The sequence below is a fragment of the Myotis lucifugus genome, unplaced genomic scaffold (genome assembly GCF_000147115.1).
Source record: "Myotis lucifugus unplaced genomic scaffold, Myoluc2.0 scaffold_247, whole genome shotgun sequence".
NCBI lineage: Eukaryota > Metazoa > Chordata > Mammalia > Chiroptera > Vespertilionidae > Myotis > Myotis lucifugus.
The window spans coordinates 1,101,209-1,124,578 of record NW_005871295.1 but is presented as its reverse complement, the minus strand read 5'-3'; the positions used below and the strand labels follow the sequence as shown (position 1 = coordinate 1,124,578).

Below are 23,370 nucleotides of genomic sequence, written 5' to 3'. Positions count from 1 at the left end.
CTGGGGAAAAAGTAGTCTGCGTGGTACGTTTCTTGGTATTCCACACATTGAATATTCTCTTGCCCATCCCCTTCTGGGCCTGGCATAGTTTCTTGTGAGAAAATCCAGCTGACAGTTGTTATGGGTCCTCCCCTAGTAGGTAAACTGAGCTGTCTTTCTCTTGCTGCTTTAAAGATTTTTCTCTTTGTCTTTTGCCCTTGGCATTATAATTATGATGTGTCTTGGTGTGGTCCTCTTTGGATTCCTTTTGTTTGGGGTTCTCTGCGCTTCCTGGGACTTGTATGTCTATTTCTTTCACCAGGTAGGGGAAGTTTTCTGTCATTATTTCTTCAAATAGGTTTTCAATATCTTGCTCTCTCTCTTCTTCTGGCACTCCTATAATTCGGATGTTGGGACGCTTGAAGTTGTCCCAGAGGCTCCTTACACTATCTTGATATTTTTGGATTCTTTTTTTCTTTTTGCTTTTCCGGTTGGTTGTTTTTTACTTCCTCGTATTTCAAATCTTTGACTTGATTCTTGGGATCCTCTTGTTTGCTGTTGGATCTCTGTATATTATTCTTTATTTCAGTCAGTGTATGCTTAATTTCTAGTTGGTCCTTTTTCATATCCTCAAGGGTCTCACTAAATTTATTGGCAGTTTCTAGAAAATTCTTGAAAAACCTTATAACCGTGGTTTTGAACTCTACATCCAATAGTTTGCTTTCCTCCATTTCTGTCATTTGTGACCTGTTTCTTTGTCTCTGCATTTTTTATGCTTCCCTGTGTTGATAGAGTGGCTTTCTGTGCTAGGTGTCCTATAGGGTCCAGTGGCTCAGCCTCCCCAATTACCTGGGGTGGACACTCTTGGTGCACCCCTTTGTGGGCTGTGTGCACAGTCTTGTTGTAGTCTTGTTGTAGTTAAGCCTTGATTGTTGTAGTTATCACTGGGAGGAATTGACCTCCAGGCCAATTGGCTGTGAGAATCAGCTGTGTCTACAGTGGGAGAACTTCTGTGCTGAAGACACCCTTATGGGGCGAGCCTTGCTTCAGTGGGGCTTTGGTGCTCACTGAGTCTGCCCCCTGAGTGTGTCCCTTATGGATCTGAGGAGTTGTAATCTGGATGGTCTCAATCTGACCACTGGGTACACAGGCTCTTGGATCTCTAAGGAGGTGCTAATTTAGCCTCTGCCTGAGGCTACACAGCAGCAGCTATGAAGAGATCTGTAGGTTCCTCTTCCTTGTTTGGGTTTTGGAGGTGCCCAGATGAGGCCCAGCTGTGAAGCAATGCAAGCTGCTGTGGGGCCTTGGGCCTTCTTTTGGATGTTCTGGTTCTCTCTGACCCAGCTGCAGTTTGTTAGGTAATTTTAGATCTCAAAGGGCCAGCCCATTCATATGCAAAAGCCTCTGCGCACAGCTTGGGTGGGGCGGGGGTCTCAGGGAATCAACAGGGCGGAGCAAACAGCTATGGCTGATCCTCAGTCCTGCCCTAAGAGGCCCCGGGTCTCAGTGTCCCAGTAATCGCTGCAAACACCTCTGAGAGAAAGCCGCCCTCGAGTTCCGCCCGCTGCCAGACAGTCCAGTTTCTCCCCGTATGAGTCTGGGTCCCCAGAGACTCGCCCGGAACTGGAGTCAGGGCCGTCGGGAGCTTGTGCCTCCCTCCCGATTGCAAAAGACACCGGCGTCCTCCATTGCCAGCACCTTTCCGCACACGCTCAAGCCTCCGTACCTCTGCACTTTACTTCCGCACCTCCTCTGAGTCTCAGTGTGCTTTTCTCTTTCCTTCTAGTTGTAGAATTTCCACTCAGCCAGCCTTCTGTGGTTCTGGATGATGTCTGTTTTGTCTTTTAGTTGTATTTTTGAAGTGGTTGTGCGAGGCAGCAATTTCAGGTGTTTACCTATGCCGCCATCTTGGTTTCTCTCCTTGGACAAAGACCTTATATGCATGTATGCAGTACCTGTGCACGTGGACAGTGGGTGACAAGGACCTGGGTGGGGTGGAAACTAGATGGAGGGGAACTATGGGGGAAAAAAGAGAACATCTGAAATAATCTGAACAATAAAGATTACCAAAAAAATTATGGGAGGAAAAAACAAAAAGAAAGAAAATAAATTTCCTACCATATAAACACATACCTACTTGGATGGAGAGACAGAGACAAACACTTTCTCAAAACTAATTAAAATATGATTTTTACATGACCCATTCTTATAGGTTATTGATACCATTAAATCCCCACCCACCCCCACCCCCCTTTTTTTTTGTTAATCCTCACCCAAGGATATTTTTTCCATTGACTTAGAGAGAGTAGAAGGGGGAGGGGGAGAAAGGGAGAGAGAGAAAAACATCAATGTGTCTTGAGATAAAGCGATTGGTTGCCTCCCTCACTCTCCCTGGCCCATGCTGTGGATAAAACCTGCAACCCAGGTATGTGCCCTGACCAGGAATCAGACCTGTGACCCTTCAGTACACAGGCTGACGCTCTAACCAATGAGAAACACAGGCCAGGGCAAATTCTTTTTTTTTTTTTAATAGTAATCAAAAGTAGTCTATATATATTAGATGCTTTTCATTCATTCTATATTGTTAAGGATTCTGAAAAATTAGTTATCACATTATACTGGGGTATCATGGATTCTTTTATCAGTTCCTTTCTTTTTTTAAAATATATTTTTATTGATTTCAGATAGGAAGGGAGAGAAGAGAGAAATAGAAACATCAATGTTGAGAATCATTGATCAGCTGCCTCCTGCACACCTCCTAGTGGGGATCGAGCCTGCAACCCTGGCATGTGCCCTGACCATAATCGAACCATGACCTCCTGGTTCATAGATTGACACTCAACCATGAGCCACACCAGCTGGGCATATCGATCATTTTCTTAATTAATTTTTATTTTCATGGTCTTTTCTGGAAATGCCCTTTAATGTAAATGACAGTAACCAGATTTCATATTGTTGAATGACTATAACTATCTATTATTGAGCATAAGATTCCAAACAGCTGATTGGGAGATTTGCAATTTCTCTTCTAGAATCCTTTCAACATAAGACTCTCCCTTTGAGGTGTAGATGTTGTTTCATTTTAACTGAAGAAAGTGAGGTTCTGAAATGTTAAATACCTTAACAGACAGAGTCAAGATGTATAAATCCAAAATCTTATTCTCTCTTCTACCAACTCCTGGCTCCCAAAAAGAATTAAGCCCCGATTTGACTTTGTGTTTTTTTTTGATCTTCAGTTTTTAATCTACATTCATTTTGAAAATTTATTTTCCTGATTTCCATGATTTCACTTATTTTTTAGGATTAGCTCAACTTTGTTTATAAAAAATGTTTTTATTTTACCATATTTGTTCATCCAACAGTTCTTTAGTTTTCTTTAAATGTTTTTCTAGAACTTGTCTTTGCCTGTTTACTTGATTATCATCTTGAAACATACTTTACAAATATAGAAATTGAGTTATAAGAAGAGGAATGATCCAGCAGCAGATACTTAAATGGATACAACTGTTTCTATAAAATGGTTTCTTTCTTTTTTATTGAAATTTTGGGTTTTATTGTGCATATGTATTACTTTGGGTAGAGGTAGTGAGAGTAGTTTCTTTTACTTTTCTTCTAAAATTAAAATTATATGAATATTTATTTATATTTTAAAGATAATTCCTAAATCAAAGTGCATAATTTTTCTTTTACACTTAGAAAAATGAGAGTCGTCAACTCACTCAGATCCAGTACACAGCCTGGCCTGACCATGGTGTCCCTGATGATTCCAGTGACTTTCTGGATTTTGTTTGTCACGTACGAAATAAGAGGGCCGGCAAGGAAGAACCTGTTGTTGTTCATTGCAGGTATTCTATTTTCTGTCTTCTATGCTTGAATAGCTGACATTTTTAAAGGGGAGTATGTATTTTATTTTGTCCTTAAGTTGTAACTTTTACTATAATTAGAAGGAACTCAAAAGTGTGCTCTGAAGGTAGAAAGCAAAGGGTATGTTCCAATATGATTGGCAGAAAGTTTATAATAAGAAGTAAAAATACTTTATTGCACTGACTGTTAGAAGCTTGTCATTTTTACAGTTAAACATCTCTGAAAATGGGATTTATTATACGATTGATGGTATCTTAGACTTGATGAAATACAATAATGTAGGCATTAGATTTAGTTTTCCCCCTCCCAGCAAGGTACTCCTTGCTGGCCTATGGCCCCCCTCAGCACATTTGCTGAGCTCTCTCACCTCTCTTGGAATGGCCCTACCTACCCAATACCATCACAGGATAAGTCCTCCTGTTGTAATTGATTTTTGATTGCTATTGGCCCATTCATGTGTGGGATCAACCCTCAGGCTGACTGTGAAGATCAACCCTAACCACAGTGTATGGGCTGCTGGCAGGTGCTGACCACATGAAGTAGAGTTCACCTCAGCAGGGTTTGCTGCCTGCCAAGACCTACCTTTGGATATGCTACTTATGAAGCTAATTGAATCCTGCTCTGGTGTTGTCTGAAGCTGGCTGTGTGAAGGGAAGGTGTGCACCAGTCGAGTATATGAGGGGAAATTTTCCTCTTTCCTAGAGCCATTGCAACTCAGTCTGCCCCAGATTCTGCCAGGAGCCTGATCTCAGCAGGAAGGGGCCACTGGGAGTCAAGAGATGGGGGGATGCTGTTCAGGTTTGGGGGAAGTTGGAGGGTTTGGCCCCTACCCCAGAGCCACACAATTCTGTCCTGGATTCTGCCCAGACCTCAGCAGACTGGGACCACCAAGAGTCAAGAGGATGGGAACTCCAGGAGCTTAGAGAGTGGGGCTAGAGGATCTACCGTGAGGGGAAGGTGCTGGTCAGGATCACAGGAAAGGGGGGAGGGAATGGCCCCCACCCCTAAGTCATACAACTCAATCACTGACATCCCTTGAATTGGCCAGACCTCTCATGGCCCAAGCCATTGAATCCTTAGCAGAGCAGAAGCTCCGTAGGGTGGTTCAACAGGAAGACCAGAGGGTGGGGCAGTTGCTTTCCCCAAGCTGATGCTGCATGGAGAGGCATGTTCCACCCAAGAAAGATGGCGTCTGCATGCAGTACAGTGACTTAGCACAAGGGGTCCTAGCAATTGTTCCCTCAGCTCTGTCCCCAGAGCCACAAACCCCAGTCTCTCCTCACATGACTCATCTGTTTTTCTCTCCCTAGGTGAGTGGCCAGAGCTAGAGTGAGTGGCTATAAACAAAATTATGCATGTTGGCCCTTTAAGACAGCTCCTGAGTTTTTAGGGGACTCCATGGACTCCATCTCTCCCTGGTGGAAACAGAAATCCCGCTGCCACTCACAACCAGATGTTATGTGTGTGCCTCTTCCAGGCTCTGGTGCTTTGGGCTGGGGAGCCAGGGTTGGACTTGAGATCCCACACTTATCAGGGGAAACATCCTGCAGCTGAGATATTCCTCCAGAACCTCAGCCACTGCCTGTGGGATTGGGGCCAGCCCTTTCACACCTCCACACACACTGCACTTCCTACCAGTCTCCATTGGCTTCTTCTGTAAATCTTTGGTTATAAGCCTTCTATTCAGCTAGTCTTCAGTTGGTGACTCAGGTTATAATTCTGTATTTTAGTTCTACTTCCAATTAGGTCCTGGGTGTATCTTCTACTTACTCCATTGCCATCTTGGATCCCTTCCTCTATTATTTTTCATTGTAAAGTTGAGTTGCTCCAATAAGCTATTATATCTTGTTCATATTTTAAAAACTGAAATGTAACTTTTAAAATAGTATTTTTTACAGCTAATTATGGGGGATAGTGTTGATATAAACCATTTTAATCTGTATTGTGTGAGATTTTTGTCAATTTTGAAAATATTTCTAGTTGGCTTGCTACTTTCATAATATTAAACATTAAATCAGGAGCTCCAGTGGCGCAATCGGTTAGTGCGCAGTACTTATAAACATTAAATCAAATTGTTCTGTTTTATGATTCGAAACTTTAATTTTCTGCACAAAATCCACGAAATTTAACAGAATAGTATCAGTAATACCTTGCCCCATATTTGCCTTTTTCAGTGCTGGGATTGGAAGAACTGGGGTTTTGATTACTATGGAAACAGCCATGTGTCTCATTGAATGCAACCAACCAGTTTATCCACTAGACATTGTAAGAACAATGAGAGATCAACGAGCCATGATGATCCAGACACCTGTAAGTACTGTACTTCATGCATTCTCAACATGATGATTTTTGTTAACAGTGTATATTCTAAACCATATTCATAGCTTTTTAATATCCTGCCAGGAGCTAATAACTTCTAACAAAGGAGTTTGTCAAATACTGCCTGTGAGCCAAGTCTGGCCTTCCACTTGTTTTTGTAAATAGAGTTTTATTGGAATACAGCCATGCTCATTTGTTTATATATTACTTATGCCTGCTTTCACACTATAATAGCAAAGTTGAGAAATTGCTACGGACACCATATGTTCTGAAAAACCTAAAATATTTACTGTCTGGTCTTTTACAGAAAATGTTTGTCAACGCCACTCTAGATGATAATTTTTGAGTGTTTAGACAGGCTCAGAGGAACTTGCCCTGTATTACTTAGTCAGGGGGAATGCTGAGAATGAGAGTGTCCCTGACTTAGAGACTCTTGATAGACCTGCTCTGTGACACAGCTGTGGCAAAATGCCTTTCTCTTTTATATAAGAACTTAAATTGCAACAAGAAAAATCATAGAAATTCCACACTGACTCTGAATAATGTTTCAAGATCACAGGGGAATCATGGAGTTTTAGAGTTAATGTTAAGATAACTTTTTATAGTAAGCCATTGTGGAATGTTAGCATTAAACTTACTGAAGTGAATTGACATATATGACCTAGTAAGTGCCTTTTTTTACCTTTAAATTATAAAAAATTTCCAATATACACAAGTAGACAATATAATTAACACTACTAGTATGTTGAGTACTCAGGTCCAGCAACATTTGCCATATTGTTTAATCTATACTGCCACCTACTCTCCATATTTGAAGCAAATCTAGACGTCATATAATTTTGTCTATAAATATTTTAATATGTATCCCAAATAGATAAGAAGTATTTTTCCTTCTAAACAAAATCACAATACCAGTATCACATCCAAGTATAATAACAAGTAATTCCTTAATATTATCAAATAACAGTATTCAAACTTCCAGTTGTCTCATATAGTTAATAATTTTTAAATTTTAGAATTAACTGTATTGAAATGTAATTCACATACCATAAAATTCACCCTTTTAAAGTTTACACTTCAATTGTTTTTAGTATATCACAGTTTTACAACCTTCATTACTATCTGATTTTAGAATGTTTCATCACCCCAAAAAGAAACTTTATACCTATCTTCCTTCATACCTTCCCCAATCTCCCCTGGCCCAGCCCTAGGCACCCACTCATCTACTTTGTCTCTATAAGTTTACTATTCTGGACCTTTCATATGAAGGAATCATATAGTTTGGTCTTTGTAATTGGCTTCTTTTAATTAGCATAATATATAAAGGGTTTATGAAAATGCCCTTTAGCAAGTTGACAAAGTTTCCTCTGTTACAAGACCATTGAGTATTTCATCATGAAAAGGTATTCAATTTTGTCAAATGCTTTTTCTGGGTCTATTGAGATGATCATGTGGATTTTGTATTTCATTTTATTACTGTCTATTACGTTGATTGATTTTTGGATATTAAACTAACCTTTCATTTCTGGGGTAAATCTTACTTGAAGATAGTGTATAATTCTTTTAATATGTTGATTCATTTGTTTTGCTAGTATTTTCTAGAGGTTTTTGTATCTATATTCACACATAATGGATTTTTTTTATTTTTAATTGTGGTAAAGTACACAACATAAAACAACAATTTTTAAGTGTACAGTTCAGTAGCCTTAAGTATATTCACACAATTATAGCCAATCTCTAAAATTTTTCATCTTGCAAACTAAAACTCTACCCCTTAAACAACAACTTGTCATCCCCTCTCCTCCCAGTTCCTGGTAACCACCATTTTACTTTCTGTTTTTATGATTTGACTTTCTAGATACCTCATATACGTACAATCATACAGGCTTTATCTTTTTGTAATTGGCTTATTTCACTTAGCATAATATCTTTAAGGTTCATCCAGGTTTTAGCATGTGTCAGAATTTCCTTTCTTTTAAGGCTAAAAATACTTCATTGTGTGTATAGACCACATTTTGTTTATTCTCTGACCTGTCAATGGACATTTGGGTTGTTTCCACCTCTTGGTGATTGCAAATAATGCTGTTATGCACATGGATGTATATGCATATCTCTTTGAGACCCTGCTTTCAATTTTTTTTAATATATGCATGGAAGTCAAATTGCTGGATCATACCATACTTAATGAGTTTTGTTTTTGCATTATATGTAAAATCAGGTTTCAGATGTGGTTCACACATTTTGATTAGTTTATATGTCTCCAAAATCGTTTAATGTATAGCTTCCACAAACATCTTTTTTCTTGTTTCTCACCATTTATTTGATGACCAAGTCAGGTGGTTTGTGCTACATAGTTTCCCACAGTAAACCCTCATTTGCAGACCTCAGTTTAACAGACCTCAGATTTAACAGACAAAATTTCCAGTCCATATGTCATATGTCATATGCCATATGTCATATGTGAAAATTAACATCCTATTAATTTTAAAATGCTTTTAACCAAGATTTGCTTATAATTAACAAGTTTTTTGTTAGTAATTCACTGTTTTTACAAATTTTAGTTAATAAACCATATGTTGGAAAAAGCACTAGTAATGTCACTAACATAAGTAAATATTACATATCTACAACTGTAGTCTACATATTTAAATCTAAGAGTCACTGCTCATGAACAATGTTCAGCGAGTCATTAGCATGTGATCACACCACATTGCTCATGGTAATTGGTTATGTTGTCATTGGACATTCTGCAGCAGTTTTTGTTTGTTTTTGTGTTTTAGTTTTTTGTTAATCCTCACCCAAGGATATTTTTCCATTGATTTTTAGAGAGAATGGAAGGGAGGGAGAGAAACACACAGAAACATCAATGTGAGAGAGACACATTGATTGGTTGCCTGCCACACAAGCTCTGACCAGGGCCAGGGACTGAGCCTGCAGCCAAGGTATGTGCCTTGACTCTAATCAAACCCGGGTTCCTTCACTCTGCAGGCTGACGCTCTATCCACTGAGCAAAACCAGCCAGGGCTTCTGCAGCAGTTTTAATTTATGCCCCCATGTTCCCACATACACTAAGCTACACTCTAGATGTGGTCATTTGTTTACTCAAGGTGATTGGTACATGCACGCACTTATAGACCTATTCGGTATAAATTTAACAATTACTGTAATATAGAAATACATATAGAAAACTTCTGTGAAATTAAACTTTTCATACACACTTATTTTTAATTGCACAAACATGTCTACGTAAGTAAAAACAGGTTAACTAATTTGTCAAATTTTTAACATACACATTCAGAAAACATACTTTATCATATAACAGACTTTCAGCTTTAACGGACACTCCCTCGCCCGAATTAGTCTGTTTTTTCGAGGTTTCACTGCATTTTCTAGAAGTGGTAACTGTATCTATATGCTTGAACAGCTTAGATGGTATTGTGTTCTTCCTATAAGAGGCCCATAATGTCTGTGGTTTTTTTGTGTGATGTTAGCAGCATTCATTGGGCTTTCTAAATGATAGCATTCTGTTCTTCCTTACTTATTAATGGCTGGAATCCTTTTTTAAGGAGGAACTTGTCATCAGCTATTGGGTTAACCAGTGGTACTATCTATATAGGAAAGGCAAGATAAATACTTGATGCTTTCCCTTTATTTGTAAAGTTTTTAATATAATTAGTTGGTTCACTTCCCTCTCCCAGTGGTTACCACTTACTTTGTCTGTTTTGGCATTATTTTTAAATCATGGATCTGTACATATGTGATGTTTCAATCCATTGTAGTTATTTTTCTTAACAATGCCTAAATTGTTCCATTTGGGGCCAGTGGGAGCAGAACCCTATTCAGCTTGGCTGCTGGGCCTTTCTGTCAAGACCCTAGTAACTTAGATAGCTTCCTTATCTATATACTAGAGGCCCGGTGCATGAAAATTCGTGCACTCAGGAGGGTCCCTCAGCCCAGCTGGCATCCTCTCACAGTCCAGGACCCCTCGGAGGATGTCCGACTGTGGCTTAGTCCCGCTCCCCCAAGGGAGCGGGACTAAACCACAGTCGGACATCCTTAGCACTGCCGAGGAGGTGGGAGAGGCTCCCTCCACCCGCTGCACTCGCAGCCTTCAGCCCAGCTTATGGCTGAGCAGAGCTCACCCTGTGGAAGCGCACTGACCACCAGGGGGCAGCTCTTGCATTGAGCGTCTGCCCCCTGGTGGTCAGTGCACATCATAGCAACCAGTCATTCCTGGTAGTTCCGCCCTTGGGGTCAATTTGCATATTACCGTTTTATTATCCTATCTAATAAAAGACAAAAAGGGTAATTAACCGTACCTCCACTACGCTTCCCATTGGCTAATCAGCGAGTAATGCAAATTAACTGCCAACCAAGATGGCGGCCGGCAGCCACGCAGCTGAAGTGAGCAGGAGGTTTGCTTGCTCCAGTGATGGAGGAAGCCAAGGTTCCCCGCCTGCCGTGGCCTACTCTGAGCTCCGAAAGCAACAGCTCCAAAAGCAACAAAGTTTCAATTATAGAAGCTAAACAAACCCCAGATACCTGCTTTCAGTCAGTCGCAGCCTCAGAGCTGGAGCGAGCAGGACAGCAACAAAGTTTCAATTATAGAAGCCAAACAAACCCCAGATACCTGCTTTCAGCCAGCCTCGGCCTCAGAGCTGGGAGCGCCAGTGACGGCAACAGAGTTTCAATTATAGAAGGTAAATAAATCCCAGAATTAAAAAAAAGAAAAAAAGGAGAGGCTGGGAGCTTCAGTCGCAGGCCAGCCTGAAAACAGCCCTCAGCCCCTCACCCAGACTGGCCAGGCACCCCTGTGAGGACCCCCACTCTGAAGGGGGTGTGGCCAGCCTGAAAACAGCCATCAGCCCCTCATCCAGGCTGGCCAGGCACCCCAGTGGGGACCCCCACACTGAAGGGGGTGTGACCAGCTGCAAACAGCCATCAGCCCCTCACCCAGGCTGGCCAGGCACCCAAGCGGGACCCCCACCCTGATCCGGGACACCCTTCAGGGCAAACCAGCCGGCCCCCACCCGTGCACCAGGCCTCTATCCTATATAGTAAAAGGGTAATATGCAAACTGACCCTAACAGCAGAAAGACTGGGAATGACTGGTCACTATGACACACACTGACCACCAGGGGGCAGACGCTCAATGCAGGAGCTGCCCTCTGGTGGTCAGTGCACTCCCACATGGGGGACCTCTGCTCAGCCACAAGCCAGGCTGATGGCTGCCAGTACAGCGGTGGTGGTGGGAGCCTCTCCTGCCTCCTCAGCAGCGCTAAGGATGTCTGACTGCAGCTTAGGTCTGCTCCCCGCTGGCAAGTGGACATCCCCCGAGGGCTGCCGGGCTGCCACAGAGATGTCTTATTGCCAGCTTAGGCCCAATCCCCCAGGGAGCAGGCCTAACCCAGCAGGTGGTCATCCCCCGAGGGGTCCCAGACTGCGAGAGGGCACAGGCCGGGCTGAGGGACCCCTCCCTCCCCCCCGAGTGCACAAATTTTTGTGCACCGGGCCTCTAGTATAGGATATAAAAGCCTAAACGACCGTCCAACCGGTAGTTATGACATGCAATGACCACCAGGGGACAGATGCTCCAACCAGTAGTTATGACATGCACTAACCACCAGGGGGCAGGCGCTCAACGCAGGAGCTGCGGTTCTCAGGTGACGCACCTGGAACCAGAGAGGAGGGAGCCCAATTGCAGACTGTGTCACCCGAGAACCACCCTCACAATCCAGGACCCCGTGGGGGATGTCGGAGAGTCGGTTTCAGCCTGATCCCTGCAGGCCAGGCTGAGGGATCCCACCTGTGCACCGGGCCTCTAGTCATCAATAAAGATAACTAGGCTCCAGCTTTGTACACTTTCTGCCCCAAACTTAGAATCTGTAATTTCTCCAAAAAGTACTGGTTCTTTTTATTGAGAAATTATATTAGGGAGCACCTGTGAGCACTAAGGTTTCCTGTTGCTTTTGGGTTAGTGTTGGTATTTGTCTGTAGAAATCTTCAATAGCCAGAAGTAGGAAAACAAACTTATGAATTAATACTGGTGTTCCCAATACAAATTCAGGAGCACAGTATTTTTACTTAATGTCTTCTACCTTACATCTTTACCACCTTTCTTCTTTAACAAAAATGTTGGTTCTCTACAAAACCAGCGATGAAAGACTTAAAATATCACAAATACCCATTTGTTTTAAGTTGATTATACAAGAACAGTCTCAGAACAACTAAACTAACACAACTACCACCGACAGTATGGTTACTGAACATAACAAATTTTTTTCTACAGTGCTTTTCGGATATATTCTACAAAAGATATACAGACAAATTACTGTTTCAAAGTCCCTTGATATAGCTTCTTTCTGTTTAGTTCTGCCATCAACTAGATATACACATTGATTTGTTCATGTTATTTTCAATTTGTAGATTTTTTTTAATTGGTTTAATTATGGGGTATATTTATATGGTTCCAAAGTAAAATCTGTAAAAGAAGGAAGTGTATTCAATGAAGTCTAGTCTCTAGCCTTCTCCTGCACCTTATTTTTTTCTTCCTTTTATAGGAAATCATTTTTTTAATAATATATCCTTCCCTTGCTTTTATAATACAAGAATAAACCCTGTGTTTTGTGTACTCACAACTGTAAACCTACTTTTGCCCCACCCCGTATATTGAGAGATCTTTATATCCTCCTTTCTTTTATAAAAATAACATATTATATGCCGTTTTCTCTACCTTGCTGTTTTTACTTAACATATCCTGGAATCATTCTATAGTAATCTTTAGACTTTTCTTCCTCCCCCACTACATCGTATCCACTGTGAGGATGTGCCACAGATTACTCACCAGGCCCTTTCCTGATGGCAAGTGGATCGCTTTTACTTTTTAATTATTATAAATAATATATTAGCCTCACTTATGAATATATGTTTTAAATATCTTTTTCTAATTTATCTTTGATAGATTCCTAAAAGTAGGATTGCTGGGTCAATAGATAAATTAATGTAATTTTGTTAGATGCTGCCAAATTGCCATCCATAGAGATTGTGGCAATGCTAGGAATATTAGCAATGCATGAGGGAGTTTGCCAACAAAATATGTTGTCTGACTGTTATTTTTTGTTAGTCTGTTCATGAAGAATGGTATCCCTGTGCTGTTTTACTTTGTATTTTTTTTATAAGCAAGTCAAGTGACTTGTTTGTCATTTCTTTGTTTTATTTTCCAGTTTTTCTGATCAATTCTATTTTTCATATTTTATTTTTCAGAGTCAATACAGATTTGTATGTGAAGCTATTTTGAAAGTTTATGAAGAAGGATTTGTTAGACCCTTAACGACATCATCAAATAAATAAGAAAGCAAAAAATCTGGAATATGTGTTAGAAAACTGCTTTCCAATTATATTCACTGTGCCATAATACTGCTTGCAGGAAATGGCATCTAAACAAAAAATGAAGAACTGACAAAAACTGAAAACTTCAGCACTGTTGCACTTTATGTTTAAAAAAAAGTCATTCTCAAAACCTATAATTCATGTGTTTAAAGACTATTTCATGCTTTGTTTCGAACAAATAGTGAATAACTGAGTATGTTCAGGGTAACTTATGAAATTTTGTAGTGGTGCCATGCAGTCCCCTACCAGAAGAATTGCCACAGACAAGGCTCAGAATTCTCATCATCTCTGTTACACCTGTACTTTGAAAGCAAAAAGAAGTAAACATCAGGAGTCAGCTCTGGTGTTTGCAGTGATTCATGTACTTACTATATTACTTGATTACCAGATTTTATTTTTTAAATTTTAGCAATATCATTTTCAATATTAGCCAATACACTGCCTATGGATGCAGCACATCTTTCCCTACACTCCCCCTGTAGAGACCTGCTGTTCATAAGAAGAAAGGTGGAATTGCTTTTCCCAGGAAATGCTGCACATTGTCCATTTACCAGCATCTTACAGAAAGTATAAATATGAATCTACAGATTTTCTTGAATTTAATAATGTAACATATTTACCTTAAGGTTGGCTTATTCCAAATCATGTGATTTCATGTACTTGATATAAAGGAATGCATGTATTATGTCTTAACCCCGTAAGTGCCTTGAGACATCTGTGTATGTCTAATGAATAGGCACTCATTTGACCCACTAGTAGGTATGTATGTATACTGTACACTTACATTTTTATGCATTTTTAATCAGTTCACATTTGCAAATAACTTCTTGTATTGAGAGTTATGCAGTCAAAGAAGGGTAAGAAAATTCTGTTTCTTACTCAGACCCTGTATTTTGTCACAGGAAGCAAAGGTAATTAGTGTTCTTCTGAGTGAGAGCTCTGCTGCTATGGAATTGTTTAAATCTGCACATTCCTTTCCTGAAAGACAGGGTTACAGTTTAGCAGCTCAAGTTAAAAGATGCTTTAGTCTTCAAATTTATATTTATTTTATCCCTTGCTTTACAAATGGCATCTAATATGCACATTAAAGTTAAACATATTGATACTCTAAGCTAGAGTTAGACCAGTTTAGTTGTGGCTTATTTCTATTACTAATGGAATTATTACTCTTCAGCATTCATTTCAGTTCATACCACATTTTGTTCACACTAGTCTAATAGTCAGGATACTTCAAACAAGGAATGAAACATTGTTGACTTATTTCAAAGTATAATCCCTCAGTAACTGAAATGAAATGAAATCCCTCAATAACTGAAATGAGGGTTTTTCTGGTCATTTTTGTATACCGTTAAGTTACTCTAATTTACATGTACTTACGAGGTTATAAGCATGTTACTTCATGGAGACTGTTGGCTGTCCTGCCTGATGGAGGATCTGATGCCCTTTAAGGACTTGGATAATTTCCTGTTCAGGTTTTTTTATTTTAATTTTTAAGTCTACAGGGAGATAGAACTTTAAAATTGCCCTGCTTTAATATAAGTGGAAATTTGCTCACCTATTGAAATGTTATAATTACACAATTATTTTATATGGATTATTGTTGAAATTTACTTTTACTGGTGTTTTCTGAATATTTCAGAATAGTATTGATAAAATTTAGAGTTGAATGGTGGATATTTTGGAATGCCATTTAGTATGAGGAGGGAAATGTATATTTTAAAATCTTCAGTATAATCTAAATGATGTTCTTTCAGATAGTCAAAATCCATAATAATCAATTTTAGGAAGTTAAGTCCTAATCATTAATAGCCAAGATACCAAATAAATTATTATTAAAATATTTTAAGTTTTCTAAAAAGAATAGTAAACATAACCAGTATGTCTAAGAGAAATTCTCTTATCTATTTCTGAATTTCATAATCAAGACAGTATTAGAGTAAATAAGCTGTAGTTTTATTTGAACATTCCATTCTCTGCCAACAGATAAATGTAATATAGGCTGCTCTATGACATGATTGATGATCAGTTGAAAAGTGAAATCATGTTCAGGTCTACATAATTAAAAACTGGGAAGTTTTTCACATGAATTAAAAAGAAAATTGGTCTGTTCTATGTGGATAGAATATGACAACCACAGATTTAAAAACAAAAGATACAGTTGTATAGAGATAAACAGATAAGTGACATGGTTGGCATGTTCTTTAGGGCTTAATGTTTACACTTCTGAGATTAACTAATAATTGTTGGCAGTGAGCACTGCTGCCTTTTTTAACCGTTAAGGCCAGTCTGTAAATCCCACATATATCAAGTGTTCATCTGAGAGGTGTTCTCGGTCAGTATTGTTATGTACAAAAAAATTCTTCTTTAAAGGCATATTTATTGGGGTCTTAAATTTAAAAATATGCTAATTATGCTTCCCTGTTCACTCAACAGATAAGACATTATCCATTACACCTAAGAATTTTTTAACCTGTTTATTGATCTATGTAGGGTTCTAGAATCATCCTAGCTTTGGTACACCAAGTAGGTCTAGATTTCACTCATATCATGTAACATCAAGTGATAAAAATGCCAGATTACTTATATCTAAACTACTCTCCCCTTCCACTCCCCACCCCCCCAATTAATCAACGTTGACTGTTACTCTCACAAATGGAAATAGTTATTGGCGAACCTCTCTGATTTATATGATGGTTTTACGATGTTCATTTCAAATGTATGTTTGAGCATCTGATTTGTGTCAGCACTCTGTACACAGGATGAGAAATATTTTGGAATAGACTTTACATTCACAAAAAGAATTGGTAGTATTTGTTAAGCCAATGCACTCATTCAAAATAGACGCAGAGTAACAGCATCTATTTTTATTTCCTTTGCGTGGCCTCCTAGTGAAAGTAGGAGATGGGGAAAGGGTTGGTCATTTTGAAGAGTAAAGAGAAAATGTATACTGATATATAAAAACTGGCTTCAAATGTATAAAGGTATGTTAAGTCATTAAGACAATTGCTTGAAGGTTTCAAGTACTAATATTACACATAAGATACTTTTGTGTGTTTCACAAAAGCTAATGCTCTAAGAGAGGTAAAGGATTATTTTAACTATATAGTTGTTGATAATTTGTTGGCAGATCTGATCAGATCTAATCAGGTATTTGAGCAAAAGCCTCCTGTTTCCACAGGCAGTACCATGTACAACATTAGAGCTAAAAGGAACCTGAAAGACTTTTATCTAATTTCACTCTGTTATTTTAGGCAACATGTGTGATTATCATAAATTCTCATGAATTTTAGGGTTTCAGCGCAAGAATTCTATTCAGGCAGTGGTTTCACTATGATGTCACTTAGTTTAGAAAATAAGTAGACTTTTCAAAGTGATCCTCAGTGGGACCTGATCCAGTTTGCTAGCCATGCTTCCTTGACAGATCATAAGCTTTTGTAAGGTATTTAAGCTGTATATGTGCGGTGCAAAAACATTCTAAAATGCAAATTAGAAGGCTAATTTTTAAAAGCACTTAAAACATAAAACTAAGATTTAGAATATATGTCTACTTGCAATCAAATAATTTATGTGAACATGTAGTAGCATTACTTGTTTTATAATCTTATCAGGAAGGGAGAAGAAGGAAACAAGAATTTTTAACAGTGTTCTATTTAATATCTGTGTTTTGAATGTTTAAAATATTCTGACGGTAAGGTTGCCAAAGTAGGTTTGAATTCATAAAAATTATTTATACCACAGTAATGTGAGGTATGTTTACATCTCTTTTATTTTGTTGTAATTATTTTGTAGTTCAGGTGAATTTTCATTTAAGTCCCTTAGAGTTACACATTATGGTAAATATTTGTTGGAATAAACATCTCTTAATAACATGACAAGACCAAGATAAATTATGCCACAGTTTGCTTTTATGTAATTGCCACATCAACAAAGTGACTCTATTAGGACTGCTTACTCGCCACGTTTGCTTCAACTATCCCACCACTGCTCTTGCAGCATGTGTGTGTGTGTGTGTTGTTTCCTCCAAGTAAAAGAGCTATGTTAATTGAAATCCACTGGATTAATTGAATCAAATATCAGAATTACTGATATTGGTGCCTCAGTGTGATCACAACACAAGTTGTAGCAACCATTTTGTGAAATTCTTTGAGAGTTATGTAGAAACACATTTACATAATAAAACATTTTAGGACTAACTGCTAATAGATAATTTCAGCAATTTTATAAAGAGCCCATGAAATGAATCTCTAAATTGAATTTGGGGGATTCAACTTTCTTTACAATGTCTACAACTATCATCAACACAATTTTTTATTGTATACAGATTTCATTCTTAGTAGCAATAAGCCTTTCAATGTTATCAAAAACAAGCCCTATTTCAGTCAGAAATTAGACATTTTATTTCCAAAATCTTGGTGAAAATACCAATTTTATTCCTGTTTCCTATCTAAATTTGCTGCTATTTATTTGTATGTTTTCTACGGCAGTTTCCTGTTGATTTCTAAAGTTTAATATTCATTGTTTTCATTTTAGTAATGCAAGCTAAATGGGCAGCCAGAAGTAGTATCTACTGGGGTGCAATTCATCAACACTGGCTAGACATGGTTCATTGCATAAATAAGTAAACTGATCTTTTTTAAATTTACAAAGTGAAAGGTATTAGTAATAGTTCAAGTTAAAAGCTACAATTTTAGGAAGAAATCCTAATGTTTAACTTCCTGAAACATTTCAAAATTTCAAATACAGGAATGAAAACGTTTTAAAACCTTGTTGTGCTCATAGAAGTTTTAGTTAAATACTGTTGAATTTTTCTCTTGTGGTGTAAATGATATAGAAAATATTTTTCTATGGGCAAAAGATTGAAACTTCTTTTACTTCATTGTTTAAAAAGGAAAAATTGATATTTGTCTTTCATGCTGTAAAGAAAATGAATGTATCTTTCAATGTTATGAGAATTATGACTTAATTATGGGGATACTCTTTGGTTTAAAAAAAAAAGTCAGTGAGATTAAAAAGGAAAGGAAGCGTGTATTCCACTTCATTATAGAAAATGCAATCTTAGAAGAAAATGTAATTTCATTAGAAAGAAGAGCAATCATTGCCCTAGCCAGTTTGGCTCAGTGGATAGAGTGTTGGCCTGAGGACCAAAAGTTCCCGGGTTTGATTCCGGTCCAGGCTCCTCCCCGAACCCTGGCCCTGGTCAAGGGCTCCTGCAGAAGGCAGCCCATCGATGTGTTTCTCTTACATCGATGTTTCTCTCTGTCTTTCCCTCTCTCTTCCACTCTCCCTAAAAATCAATGGAAAAATATCCTCGGGTGAAGATTAGTAAAATAAGAGCAGTCATTGTTGAGGCATATTTCAAATTAATGTACATTCTTTTTCATTTTGCTTTGTTTTAGCTCTAGAATAGGAACTTTCAAGAAAATGTTTGCATACTGTTTTTAAATGTAATACAACTGAATTCTAGATTTTTCTAGTGTGGAAGGTTCTTTTTGTGTGACGGAAAACATTGTGCTGACATGTTTACCATGAAGGAAAGTTCTCAGGCTTTGTCACTACTGCAGCCACAAATGAGGACATCATTGTGAGAGTGTGACTTTGATGAAGCCAGGAAACCATGCCTAAGATTTAGCACGGTAAACGTGTGCAGAGGCCCCTGACAAAGAGTTTTGCCTTTTCATTCTCAGTATCAGACAGATAAGCCCAACTCTGACTTGTCTTGTATGTTTAAGGGTTTATTAAGTCAACTGAGCAAAATACAACCAAACCCTCCCTCTCCCCCGGTATTTTAAGCCAACATCTTTAGGTATGATTGATTTATTCAACAATTTCTTTAAAGGGTAGTATTTACTATTTGTTACTTACTACCTTGACGCATTCTATTGACACCTTGCTTCCACCCTCCGACTTGTAAAAAATCATTACTTTCCCTTATACAGTTGAGTCTTTGTGAAGTACCCTGAGCAACTGTGAGGTGATCTCTTCCCTCATTAACTTTTGTGAACAGTTCTTAAAAGATTAGTCTCAGGGCCCCTTAACCCTGGGAGTTTCCAAATTTAGAAGGATTATTTGTGATAACCTTAAAATGCCACATTGCTAAGTGAAATTGTCACCATAAAGCCATCAAAGGGGCTCACCCCTGCTTGCAATCTTAGACCCAGATAGGTACTGATTTGTGGTTTCCCAAATCCACTGTAGTCACAGTTGAGCCCATTTTACCTTATACTTTAAAAGAAGCTTTTAGTTTTTACTTTGAATTGTAGTGTTCCAATTATTTGCCTTTCTGGGCAAGAAAATTTCAACCCAATTCTGGGATTCTCTTGCCCCCACCTTTTCCCATCTTTAGTGCGGTGGCAAGATTTTTCATGTTTTCTTGTATTCTGTAGAGTAGGCCAGATTTTAATGCTGAAATTGATTCCTTGAATTTCAAATAGTAGCACTTTATTTCATGCTTACTACTGACTTAATTTATACATTTAAAAATATCCTAGGAGTCTTGTAAATATGAAAAAGATGTAATGGGTTAGTATGTAGAGGTCATTGGATTATACCCAAGTTTAAATGCTTTACAATGATCTCTCTTTTTTAATGATCTCTTGATCATTTGATGTTTGAAAGGTAACTGTGTGATATTTAGCTTTTCCACTTTTCTGTAATTTATTTAGTACAATAGAGGCTGCCCAGTTGACTATGTTGCTGGACGCCGAGTTCTCGCCGCTAGCTTCAGCCAAGTTCGGTTTACGATAACCATTTCCGCTTTGTACTTTTGTACATTACATAAATACTTGGAAATCCATTTGTTTAGGTTTGTGTTGTGCTTAGGGGTTATGTCAATACTGCACCACAAATAAGTTGAAAGGGTAAAAACCTGACACTTCAGATACATGTCAAGGGGCAAGATTTAAGAGAATAAAAACGGTTTACATTAAGCTCTTTTCATTTTCTATCATTAGAATATATGTGCTTAAGAAATTAAAACTGCCCAATTCACTGTTTCTACAGCATCATGACATTGCATTTATAATCCATTGTTGTAATCTTTTCAAATAAGAAAAGCTAGTCTTTATTTTCTACAGTGTAGGCTTAACTTTATGACAAATAGTTTACTATATATTCATTGGTGATGTTTATAATTCTATGTAGAGGATGTTTTAATTTGGAATTTTTTTCTTGTAACAGGTGCTATATGTAAATATAAAGGGCAAAAAGTCACTTACTTAAAAGTCTAGTTTATTTACTAATTAAAATATAGTTTTGCATTTCTGCTGCCATTTCACATTTCATTGTACTGAACTTGTAGCAATGGAATTATCTCCCTAATTTTTTAAACTAACTCCTCTCCCACTTTACAAAAATATATCTCCATCAATAGGGTTTGTTCCCTAATTAAGAGGCAAAGAAGCTTAGGGTTTTTTTCAAATGTGTAAGCTTGAATTTGGTCAACACTGGGTAATTTGAAATCACTGTGTGTCATGTAATTTACTGTATGCTTGAAAGGCCTGTGTAGTTATTTGTCTTAATATCAATGGAATTATAATCCCTACTGTTAATTCATGTAAAAGTATCTAGAATACTAGCAGCAAACAGGATAAAAATGCATTAAAACTGTTTTAGTCCTAAGAGTGACTTACATTATATAAAATGCTATGACATGTATTTTGTTGGCCATATTCATTTGATTGAGAAATAGTTGTCCAGGTACAAACGTGAAAAAACTCTAGCTGTGACTTTTAATTATTCAATTGCTAAATAAAGATGTGCTTTATTTAAAGTATAGGAGTATTGAAGATTATTTTATGGGAATTTTTGTTGTTGGGCTTCTCTGACAATGGTTATGTTCATTTAATGGGTGATCGGAAGGGACTAGGAGAATGCTAAGTGCTACATTTCTAGAACTACAGGCTCACATAGTGGCTGTGTTGGGGGAGGGAGAGGGTGTGTAGGAATAGGAGACATTTAGAAGAATGTCTGATGATCTAGCACCAGCCCCTCTACTCTGGTATTCCTAATGTAAGACCTTGTCAATCAAAATAAAGGAACTTTATTTCTATTCCTGAGTCAGCTTCATATCTTCCCCAAGTGCAGTTAAGCGTGCCATTTTTCATCAGAAAGGAAATAATTTTTAGAGAAAGTATTAATATTTAAATACTTTTACATCAAAATTATATTAAAAAGACAAAAAAATTTATGATTATGCCATGACTGTTCTTATGTACACGATTATAAAAATATAAACAATATAAGGAAGATCCAAAAGGAGTTCTGAAAGCCACATTCTCCACAACTAAGAATAGTTCCCCTCAAATCAGTGGCAACCTCTGTTAAATTTCTTGTATTTTGTTATGGGGGGAGGGGGGGGAATGTGCATGCATTTGTGTGTACATATACATTTTGTTAATGTCAGAGAGGTTGTACAATACACTCTGCAGTTTGCTTTGTCATCTTGGGAATATTTCCATATCTGCATATTCAGGTCTTCCTCATTCTTTTTAATCACTGCCTTGTACTCCATCATAGAATTTAATTTCTTGATGGACACCTGGCTTGTTTTTAGTTTATACTGTACAAGCAATACTACAATGAGCATTCTTATACAAATATTGTTATTAATCATTGCAAGTATATGCATAGGGCACATTTCTAGCAGTGGGATTGCTAAGTCATAGGACACCTACCTACACTTAAATTTTAATAAATATTGTGTAATTGTTCTCAGAGAAGAATCTACCAGTTTCTGCTTCCAACCAAAGCATATGAGAATGTTTCCCCGCATTCTTATTAGAACTGCTATCCTACTTAATTTTTTTGCTCACCTTATAAACGAAACATTTTATTTTGATGTATTTCTTCTACAAGATTAAGCAGACTTTTATATTTACTGACCCCTTGTATTTCTTGTTTTCTAAATTTCATATTGCTATCTTTATTTTTATATCAAGTTGTATGATGTTTTATTCATTATGAGATTTTGGAAATTAAAGAAATTAGTCATGCTGCAAAACCTGTTTCTTATGGTGTGATCTTTGACTTCTTTTTGAGGGCTCGGGTGGTATGATGACGTTTTTAATACTTTTGTAAGCAAATGTATCAATCTTTTTAATGACTTCTGAGTTTGGGGTATACCTGCAAAAATCTGTTCTAATTCCTATTAACTCGCCATCTATGACTGAGGCTCTTAACCACCATCAAACTAACCTACTCAGTACTGACACTTGTCTTCCTGTTGTGTGCTCCCCTGGCCACTGTGGACTGTTCTCAGTCATGCTGGAACTCTTCTAGTTTCAGCAATTAAGTTGTAAGCTTACGAAAACGAAAATCGTGTGTTTATTTGCTAACCTGCATATGCAAATGTGTTTGCCTTTACTATATTTATGTATTACATAAGCCAATGAAATGTGAGTGTGAAAAGGAAGAGAGGATGGGTGTTTGCAGAAAGCCTTATAACTCATTGAAACTTTATTCTACATTTGTAATACCTTAACCAATAAATAAATAAATAAATAAATAAATAAATAAATAAATAAAAATAGTATGGGCAAGACAACTGTGAGAGAATAAAAGAAAAAGGAATAGATGAGAGACTGATAAAAATAGTTAATGCACTTGGAGTCTGTTTTTTGCAACAAAGACAAAGGGATTATAATTGGGCTCACACCTTACATAAAAAGAGTCACAAATGAATATACATTTATATACCATTAGCTAAAACAAAATACATGTGTTTTCTAATTGCTCCTTTAAATGTTTTTTTTTTTATTCAGCCAACCATTACTTCTGATCTGTTGGGGTCCAGCCCCAGCAGGTCCAGGGGTTCCCAAAGGT

General features: G+C 37.7%; 1 protein-coding gene across 11 annotated transcripts in view; it reads left to right on the top strand.

Moving 5' to 3' along the window:
* The window catches only part of PTPN4 (protein tyrosine phosphatase, non-receptor type 4), a 206,652-nt gene extending 188,089 nt beyond the window's left edge, over positions 1 to 18,563 (top strand). For 9 of the 11 annotated variants that reach the window (XM_014464400.2, XM_023762509.1, XM_023762505.1 and 6 more), the window contains 3 exons: positions 3,676 to 3,824; positions 6,018 to 6,153; positions 13,426 to 13,702. In XM_014464400.2, the coding sequence (XP_014319886.1) occupies positions 3,676 to 3,824; positions 6,018 to 6,153; positions 13,426 to 13,512 (372 nt within the window). In that variant the 3' untranslated portion in view covers positions 13,513 to 13,702. Of the gene's footprint in view, positions 1 to 3,675; positions 3,825 to 6,017; positions 6,154 to 13,425 lie in introns of all 11 variants that reach the window. The other 2 variants (XM_023762515.1, XM_014464397.2) reach the window with 1 other exon arrangement.
* Positions 18,564 to 23,370: the final 4,807 nt, after the last annotated feature.